Source organism: Sphaeramia orbicularis, chromosome 12 (genome assembly GCF_902148855.1).
Source record: "Sphaeramia orbicularis chromosome 12, fSphaOr1.1, whole genome shotgun sequence".
In the NCBI taxonomy this organism is placed as follows: Eukaryota; Metazoa; Chordata; class Actinopteri; order Kurtiformes; family Apogonidae; genus Sphaeramia; species Sphaeramia orbicularis.
The window spans coordinates 44,490,531-44,501,278 of NC_043968.1; the positions used below are offsets into that span (position 1 = coordinate 44,490,531).

At 36.8% G+C, this 10,748-nt stretch overlaps 1 protein-coding gene across 1 annotated transcript; it reads right to left on the minus strand.

Annotated features, from left to right (window-relative positions):
* Window positions 1-1,824: 1,824 nt before the first annotated feature.
* il26 (interleukin 26) lies at window positions 1,825-10,490 on the minus strand. The gene is made up of 5 exons (XM_030148339.1): window positions 10,320-10,490; window positions 7,006-7,062; window positions 3,864-4,004; window positions 3,547-3,649; window positions 1,825-2,066 (listed from the first exon to the last, which is right to left on the minus strand). Exons 1-5 carry the CDS (start codon window positions 10,488-10,490, stop codon window positions 1,825-1,827), a joined length of 714 nt encoding a protein of 237 aa, XP_030004199.1.
* Between the last annotated feature and the right edge of the window lie 258 nt (window positions 10,491-10,748).

The window sequence follows — 10,748 nt, forward strand, 5'->3', positions numbered from 1 at the left end:
CACATCCCTGCACACATGGATTTTCTGCAGCAGGTTGACTCAGTGCAGCGATACTGATGAAGTGTTTGATTCAGTTTTGTGTCAGCATGTGCGGTCGATGTGGGGGTGGAGTTCTCGTTGCGGGTTTTGTGTTGCACTGACAACTTTGTGGGAGTTTCCACTGACAGGTAAAGGAGCCCATCATGACTCAGTTTTCCTTTTAGTGAATGTTACTTTAATCCCTCCACTAAATCAAACCTGAAACTTAAACCTCAAATTTAACACTTTATCCTCATCAAATTCCTTAATTTAATGGCCGAATCCCTCATTTTCAGTTGTTCATTTCCATTTTTATCTAATCTTTATTTCTTGCTCGTTGCTTTCCTTTTCTAGTTTTTTTCTCTTCTCCTCCCCTTGATTTATTTCCTTCCTATACACTTCTAAATTTGTCTTCTATCACTCTCTCTCTCATCACCTTCTTTTCTTTTCTTTACCTGTAAAAATACCATGAGATACAATATTCATATTAAACATTTCCATTTTGTAATGTCACAATTTTTCCAGCAGAGGGAGACAAGAGTCAAAACAGAGTCCAATGTCAGTCAAGTTAGAAAAAAAACAAGTTTATTTTAAGTAGTTAATTTACAACTTAGATATAAATATAATAAAAAACAAATTGCAAAAAAGTATTTATCTTGATATCATTTTATGTTCAATATGTTCCATTTCAAGTGCTTAACATTTGTGACACTTGTGTAAATACTCAAATACAATAAATATCCTCTAAAAAATAACTTACATTGTAAACATTGTTACAGTGTACTGCACATCAAACAATAAAAACACCAATCAGTACTTAATAAATAAGATCAAAGTATTCCCAGACACAGTGCAGTGGTGATAAATAGAGCTTTTTTTTTTTTTTTTGCCTCATTTTTCATTTTCTGGGGTCCTAAAATATTAATAAGGTTTTGTTTTGTTTTGTTTTGTTGTTTTTACAACTGTTGAGCTTTAACTTGAACTCAGAAGATTATTCAAGTAAAAGAAATCTAAAAACTTCTTGAACCTAATGGTGATAAAAAATAGTGATGATGATGATGATGATGATGATGATGATGATGATGATGATGATGATGGTGATGATGATGAAGACCTACAGGGTGTAATGATGTGCCAACTCATCGATCCACCTAAGGATGAAGGTGAATTCTCTCACAGCTTTCAACGCTCCTTCATCTCTTCTCTGCAGACAAAACAGCAGTGATATTGATTATTTATAAATTACTAATATATGATTAACACTACTTCACATATAGTAACATCAGCAGGAATGCAATAGTCTAGAAACTCCACACTTTGTTAGCGCTATGTCAGCACAGGAAATGGGCCTGACACCGCTCTTTAAAATGAATTACACTAAACTTGGGCAGCACCAAATGTTTGATGCAATGATATTATTTTTGTAAAATGGCATCAGGAGAGATTAGGGTTTTTTGGAAAACGCACACATGGAAAAGGATGCTGTAGTATGAAAATGGATAAATCTTCAAAAAAAAAAAGAGAAAACATCACAGAAAAAAAACCATGTCTTTGCCCACATGTGCTGTTTTTAGTGTCCAGTTGCAGCTCAGGGTTTGTTGTTGCTGCTTCACTTAATGTAGTGTACTTAACTTTAACTGACTGAAATAATCAAACAGTAAGTTCCACATCTTCTGACACGTACTATGCTCTTACTTGATAAAAAGTACACACAGTGGTTGTAATGGTGAGAAACAAATATTCATCTCATCCTGTATGAATCATGTGAAACAGTCATAGTTTGTCATAAGCACTGGGAGATGTAAGTTAGTTTGACGGTGTGCGTTGGGTGCATCCCACTTCCCCCATGACACCCATAGGGCATTCACTGGGCGGCATGGTGACGTCGTGGTTAGCACTTCCACCACAGAGCTGTAAGGTTCTGAGCCTTTCTGTGTTGAGTTTGCCTGGTTTCTCCATGCCACGCACGTTTCCTTTGGGTGCTCCGGTTTCCCCCAGAGGTACATAATGGTGCTGTCGATGATCTGGGGTTGGTCCCTGAATGCTTTCTATGGCAGCACACTACTGCTAATGTGCTTTATGCTAATGATAATGTTTGGTGGTGTGTGTGTTGAGATGAGTAAAACGCAGAGACTGAATTTCCTACAGGTATAATAAAGCCAGATGACTGTTAACCTTCATTTTCTGAAATGCCTAGTCCCTGAGAGGGTCATGGGTGTGCCAGAGCCTGTCCCAGGTACCAGTGGGCGAAGGTGGAGTACACCTTGGCAGACACAGATGAACAATCATCCACTCTCACATTCTTATTCCACCTAAAGGGAATTTAGATTGACCAGTTAACCTAGTAAGGTGGATATCTTTGGACGAGGAAGCTGAAATACATTCAGTTACATTTTGTGCTTGTAATTTCTGTAATTACATATTCTCCACACTCCAATACAGTTTTACAACAAACTACAACTTTCTTGATCTGATAACATGATAAAATTTGGATTACCAAATGATTTGTTCCTTACCACTGATAACTATACATATGTTTTTCTAAAGTAAAGTCTGATGAAGTACAGCTGGAAGGGTTGGAACTTTACCTCTCTATGACAGCTAAGCACAGACTAAGAATACTAGAAAAAAAAAAAAAACAATCTATAGCAGAACTGGTTTTAGCATATTTTGTACTAAGTGTAGCATTGTTAGTAGTAATGTGAATGGAAGAAGCAGTAGTATAAGACAATATTTGGAGGAGTACTAGCATCAGTGGCAGCTCGCCAATAGAAGGCGCTAGGGCGCCGCCCCACCTGTCTCACATGATGAAGAGGACATTAGGAATCACCTAAAATAATTTTACAAAAACATTGATATTCAAATAAACGAGCTCTACCTAATACAGCCTGTGAGTACTGTGTATAATCTGCATTCAAGTGTAGTTTCAAAATGTTTTCGGTAGTTGAATGAGCAGTCGTCACATGTTTCCTGTTTGGGCTGCTCGACCACCCTCCAATACAAGCGATAGCAGAGTATTGGGGTGCAAAAGATTGTGCACAAGCACCACTCACTGGAGTAAACCTCACATCCCGAAAAGAGTCAAGACCTTCCTTAGAAATGGAACCAGCGAATAGGTCCCTCAGTAATTCTACAGTACTACTAAATAAACAGCTGCAGAGCACAGTGGTTAACTCAATGGACTTATGTGCAGGGAGTTATGGGACTGGTGTTGGTGACATGTTTAACCCTTCCTTTTATTTACTATTTTTTTAATGTCATGTGATCTACCTGTACTACCTTCACCCCTGATCTAAATGCAGTGTCCATACCAACAGTGGAAAAGACACTTGTCAGGGACATGTCTGAAAAAATGTGCATGTTTTAAGGATAGACGGGTGAAATTTACATATAAAAATACATGACTGAAAACACATACTGTGTATTTTAATTTTAATTTTACTTAATATTTTAAAATAGTAATGTTGGTGTATCCTAGTGGTGATATGTGGTTTTAGCGCAGCTGAAAACACCAACAAATAATTTCACCTGCTGCCACTGAGTAGTACAGTCTGTATGTGCTTACCTTTTTGATTTTCCTCTCCAGTTTCTTTATTAGTTTAAGAGGTTTTGTGAGTTTTGAGGAAGACACCTGAAAATAAAACACAGTGCAAAGTGAGTATCTTGTAAGTTGATATGTGTGGTCATTATTTGGTGTTGCTACATGTGTTGTGTAAAGCTGTATCTTTACACAAAACCATTTCAGAGTCTACAAAGCAAATACTAGACAATTTCCCCTTTTCATGGAGGTTCCTCTGTCCAATTAGACAGTGACATATTGTGACATGTGAGGTTTGTGTACTCACACAGTGCTGCAGTGTGTGTTGCAGTCGGTACAGCAGGTCATTGTAATAGAGGGGGAGGAGCTTCTGGACAGCCTCTCTGCTGAACACCGTTCTCTGGTAGACATCAATCAGCTCCCGCATCTCCAGCCAGCCAATCACATGCTGAAGAAAGAAGAGCTTGTTTTTAAACACTGTCATGTGGTTCAGATAAGCTGCCTGACACCTCTGCAGCTCCACAATCCTGTTCTCACATTGGACAAAATACCCGCAAACATGGGTCAAATAACTGAGCAGTAAGATAAGATAGATTTTTAGCAGGTCCAGCACTGATCAGTAGAAATGGAAACCGAACACCTGGGTGTATCAGTTATTTTATGTCCCTTTGTAAGTGTGATGCCATGATCTGCAGTGATTAAATAGCCAAACTGGAACATTATGTTCTGTTCTTTACGGTTTGGGATGAAGTGCAACAACAATTCTATGCTCATGTGTTGTTCAAGATGAAAACATGTAACACAGCAAGAAGAGTGCCATTCATGACATAAAATATGATACAGTTTTATTAAAATAGAGGTGGAACCTGAGGTGGTGTCAAAAGGTTTTGCAAAAAAAAAACCAGATATTGTTGCTTTGGATTATTTTTGTTGCAAGAAAAAAAGTGATAGATAGATAGATAGATAGATAGATAGATAGATAGATAGATAGATAGATAGATAGATAGATAGATAGATAGATAGATAGATAGATAGATAGATAGATAGATAGATAGATAGATAGATAGATAGATAGATAGATAGATAGATAGATAGATAGATAGATAGATAGATAGATAGATAGATAGATAGATAGATAGATAATATTTGTAAACAAACATTTAAATAATATTTAAACAAATGAGCTATACATGATACAGACCATGAGTACCATGTACTGTATAATCTGCATTCAACTGTAGTTTTAAAATGTTTTCGGTCGTTTAGTGAGCAGTCAAATCACATGTTTCCTGTTTGGGTGCAAAAATCTGCAGCCAAGGCTCTCCAATTACCATAACACACTGTCATTATAAATGGCACAGCAGACCCCCTCTAATACAAGAGATACAGGGGTTGGACAAAATAATGGAAACACCTTAAAAAATCAACAAAATATAATTTAATATGGTGTAGATCCGCCTTTTGCGGCAATTACAGCCTCAATTCTCCGAGGTATTGATTCATACAACTTGTGAATTGTTTCCAAAGGAATTTTAATCCATTCTTCAGTTAGAATACCCTCCAACTCTTTTAGAGACGATGGCGGTGGAAATCGACGTCTTACTTGAATCTCTAAAACTGACCATAAATGCTCAATAATGTTGAGGTCTGGGGACTGTCCCGGCCATACGAGATGCTCAACTTCATTAGAATGTTCCTCATGCCATTCTTTAATAATTCTAGCTGTATGGATTGGGGCATTATCATCTTGAGGTGAAGGTGTTTCCATTATTTTGTCCAACCCCTGTAGGAGAGCCTCGGGGCTCAAAGAATTGCACCCAAGCACCACCCACAGAAGTAAACATCATATCCCGAAAGGAATCAAGACCTTTTTCAGAAATGGAATTAGCAAATAGGTCCCTAAGTAATACTACTGAGTTGTGGGTAAGCAGCTGGATAGGTCAGTGTTCAACATAACTGGCTATGATGCAGGAAACAGAGGATTGATTCCTGACACAAGTTGTGTCACTGATACATTTTAGCCCACATGTTGATTTTCTATTTTTTAAATGCCATGTGATCTACCTGTACTACCTTCATCCCTGGTCTAAATGCATTGTCCATACTATCAGTGGAAAAGATACTTGTCAGGGACATGTCTGACTTAAACAATAACCATAGAGAAATGTGCATGTTTGAAGGATAGACAGGTGAAATTCACATTTCAAAATGCATGACTGAAAACACATACTGTGTATTTTTATTTTAACTGAAATTAATATTTTAAAATAGTGGTGCATGTACTTTGGTGTATCCTAGTGGTGATATGTAGTTATAGTGCTGCTGAAAACTGACTTAGACTCTGTGCCACCCACCACAGCTGTTCAACACCACATATCGAAGAGGCTCCAGTCACAAGTCAGTAGATCTTATTCTGTGATTTGTGCTGTTCGCACTAACATGAAGGAAACCTTGTGATGCAGTGTTAACACAGAATACTTGGACGCTGTAGATAGAAAATGATGAATGATGACCCCGTCTGGACATGGGTGTCTGCTAACATAAGACACCAAATGCCCTATGACCCTGGGGTCACCACTGTTGATGTGTCCAAGTCCCCCATCTGGTAACAAACTGGTATGACTGCACTTTGTGTATGGAGTCAGAGACAAATCAGTTTCCCCTGGTTTCTAGTCTTTGTGATACAAGATACAGCTCCAGGGTGGTATTAGTCTCTGCCAGCGACCCACAGTAAGAAAGAAAATCAGTGTATTTTCAAGTACAATTGATTCATATAAAGAAACAGTCACATTACTTTGGTAAGAGTTATCAAGATTTTAAGAAATGAAAAATTAACCAGGAGGATGTTAAATGAAATGTCTGTTAAAAGATAACAGTTTAACATAAGGAAGGAAATCCCCTGGAAAAGAGCTTACAGTACTAAATGTACTGAATTACAGAGGCAAAAGGTAGAACATCTTTTCTATTTAAGAAAAAAAAAAGATAAGACAAGCTTAGGATTTTACAGAAGTACTCAAACAGATCTCCAAGGACAGGAAAATAACACATGGGGATTTCTAGTCTCAAATGTTTATTGGCTGCAGAAATCTAAACTGTATGGTTTGCTGAAGATATGTGTGAGCAAGAATGTTTTGGGAAACCACAAGTTTGTATGTTAATGTTTGAGGCATTATTTCTCAAGCCAGTGGTGTGTTGTATAGGTAAATACTGGTGATAGATGGTGAGGCATAACATGTGGTTGTGGTGTGGTTATGGTAAACCAAATAGACACCATCATGGCTGAAAGCGAAACATTTACTTCCACCTGCGTCCATTAAAAAAAGTAGATTTTTACTAGAGCAACAAAGCACATTCTTTTCCACCCAGTTTGTGGAGATTTTTCATTTCTAATTTGAAAGACAGTTGTAAGGACATGAAAACAGAGAGTAAAAATAATTAAGTTTACAGACCCCGGAACATTTGATGCAGAACTTGGGCAGAAGTCGCCTGAAGGATTTATCTTCTCTCTGCAAATAAAACCCATCAAACACATTAGATGTTTTATTGTGTAACATTGTGTATTCAAGTTCATTGTGTATTTACATTCTGTTAAAAAGTAAATGGCAGAAAAAGTTTATTCTTTGAGTCACTCTAGATAAAAACAGATCATTTTATTTAAAGCATCAGGTGTTATAAAATATGTAGTATATAAAGCTTTATGTGTGCAGGATAATGGCTCAGTTACATCCAGTTTCTAATAACCTAGGAATAGTAGAATGCAGATGCTAAGTGCAGAATGGCTCAGTTACAACTGTAAATGTATAAAATCAATTTTAGAGTCAAAGATTAAGTATTAAGTAATAAGTTATTAGTGATCATTGATTATTGAGATCATTTTATGTGAAGTTCAGGAGCAGGACCACACCTCAAATACTCCCCTTCCTGTCACATTCCTATGAACGCCTGCCTGCCCTACACACCTTCATCCATCCCTCTTCTCTAGGTCATACTCTTCTGTGGACCAGGGCCTTCTTCAAACCACAGCCTCACAATCATTTCCCTCACTCTCATCATCATCAGCGTCATTGCGATACTTATCTAATTGTTATAAGTAAATGCTGCTTCTACTTATTTGAGGTTGTGGTCTTTGTTTGTGAGCTGCCCGATCAATAAACCTACAGACATCATTATATTTTACAAATATATTCTTATTTAAAAATGTAAAAGAACTGCAGCAACAAGTTTTTTAGAAGCAAAATTATTGTCAGCCTGTAGCTGTAGGAAAATACAAGTCTCTATGCAGATAAAGAAGAAAATGCATATATATATATATATATATATATATATGTATATATATATATATATATATATATATATATATATATATATATATATATATATATATATGTATGTATATATATATATGTATATATATATATATATATATATATATATATATATATATATATATATATATATATATATATACACACACACACACACACACACACACACACATACATACATACATACATACATACATACAGGGTGGGGAAGCAAAATTTACAAAGAACATTTAGTTGTTTTTTCTCAGCAGGCACTACGTCAATTGTTTTGAAACCAAACATATATTGATGTCATAATCATACCTAACACTATTATCCATACCTTTTCAGAAACTTCTGCCCATATGAGTAATCAGGAAAGCAAATGTCAAAGAGTGTGTGATTTGCTGAATGCACTCGTCAAAGGAGATTTCAAAAATAGTTGGAGTGTCCATAAAGACTGTTTATAATGTAAAGAAGAGAATGACTATGAGCAAAACTATTACAAGAAAGTCTGGAAGATACTATTAAAGAAGAATGGGAGAAGTTGTCACCCGAATATTTGAGGAACATTTGCGCAAGTTTCAGGAAGCGTGTGAAGGCAGTTATTGAGAAAGAAGGAGGACACATAGAATAAAAACATTTTCTATTATGTAATTTTTCTTGTGGCAAATAAATTCTCATGACTTTCAATAAACTAATTGGTCATACACTGTCTTTCAATCCCTGCCTCAAAATATTGTAAATTTTGCTTCCCACCCTGTACATATATACATACATATACATATATATATATATATATATATATATATATATATATATATATATATGTATATATATATATATATATATATATATATACACATATATACACACACACACACACACACACACATATATATATATATATATATATATATATACTTTTTTCCAAAGGGGTTCTAACTGTACGATGATGATATATAAATGTACGATGAGGATATATAAATCATACCATATGTTACCCCTTAAACGCCTGAATTTATATAGGCTACATGTATATTAAAAAATAAATTAAGTGGAGATTGCTAATTTGACTGTAGCACATCAAACAGACAGAAGTTTGGGTGTGATACAGTTTAAGAGGCATCATTGTCAGTAGTAATGAAAAAGTAATAAAACTGATTTTCCTGTCTCAGGAGATAGAGATTTTTTGGAGGTTGGAAATGGAGGTTTTATTGATGCCACAAAATTATGTTCAGTGTCCTGACTAGTTACCTCCACCAAAGAACGATGGAGGTTATGTTTTCATCGGGGTTTGTCTGTTTGTTTTCCTGTTTGTCTGTTAGCAGGATAACTCAAAAAGTTATGGACGGATTTGGATGAAAATTTCAGGAAATGTTGATACTGGCACAAGGAACAAATGATTAAATTTTGGTGGTGATCGGGGGTGGCTGGGGGGTGGCTGGGGGGTGGGGGGGGTCATGGGGGCCCACTGATCTGCCTTGGTGGAGGTCTACACCCACCGAGTGCTTTTCTAGAAAAGACAGCACAGACCTCCGCCTAGGCAGATCAGTGAGCCCCCGTGGACCCCCTACCCCCCCCCATCCCCCCCGATCACCACCAAAATTTAATCATTTGTTCCTTGTGCCAGTATCAACATTTCCTGAAATTTTCATCCAAATCCGGGGCACTGATCTGCCTTGGCGGAGGTCTCTCTGAGTGCTTTTCTAGCTGTATATTGAATACGGCTGAGCCGGCACTGGGGGAGTCCATACACCTTCTCTACTGGTTTCGGAATGGAAATGGTTCAATGCTAAATTTTCAACAGTCCATGTTAAGGGGTTACTGAGAAGTATTTATAAATGCTATAAATACTAAATAAATGCTTATAAATGCTAAAGTGGTGCAAAAGTTGCAGACATTTCATCCTGCAGATGTTGAACAGATGATCGTTATCTGCAGGGTAAGTGGTAAATATAGGGTGAAGCAGCAAATGTTCCCCTCTGAAGATGCCATGAAGTAAAACACACACACAGTCACACACTCTTTGATATTTCTAAAAACTGCAGCTTTGACACTTTTACGTCCTGTCTAACACTGAGCACCATCTGAAAAATATGAGGTTCACATTATTACTCATCAGTTTCAGTAAATGAATGGATAATGTGAGAACATGCCATTAATAAATGTCTCAATGAGAAAACAAAACACTGTACTGATAAATAGGACTTTTATTTTGAAAGAACTGTCTCTTTCATATTGTTTTGATATCCTGCTATAATTTGATCTTGATTATCATGAATGCTATTGAACTAAAGTCAAAATCTATACTTAATGGATATGATGATCAGAGAAATCTATTGATTATTACATATCAGTGTACTGATCAGTTATTTACTGCCAGAGTGATTAGTAAATATCATCATAAGACTTAAATCAGTGGTTGCAGTCAATGATTGATTGCTTATTGAGCTTACCGGCAGTCGGTTGATCAGATGCTTGGTCCGGCTCCACAGCTCTCGGATCAGTTCGGCCGGAATCTCCTGTCGGCAGGTGACACCTGTCTTCTCCGTTGCCGTAGTAACATGCCCAGCGACAAGGCTGAGTAGCAGAGCAATGGCCGACGTCCTGACGAGAGGGAGAAACATCTTCAACTGTAGTAGTGTCACTCCTCTCTGCTCCATTTATACCTCCTCCTCCTGCTCTGTGTCTTCTCCTCCCACTCCTTTTCTTTCATTTGTTTCTTTTGGGTTTTGTTTTGTTTTTTTTTTCACTCCTCTCCTGTTTCAGAAATTCCTGATGTTGACAAAATGTCTCTGACTCAACACTGCAAATTTCCAAGGAGACTCCATGCAGTTGTCAATTCTTTCTTTCTTTCTTTCTTTCTTTCTTTCTTTCTTTCTTTC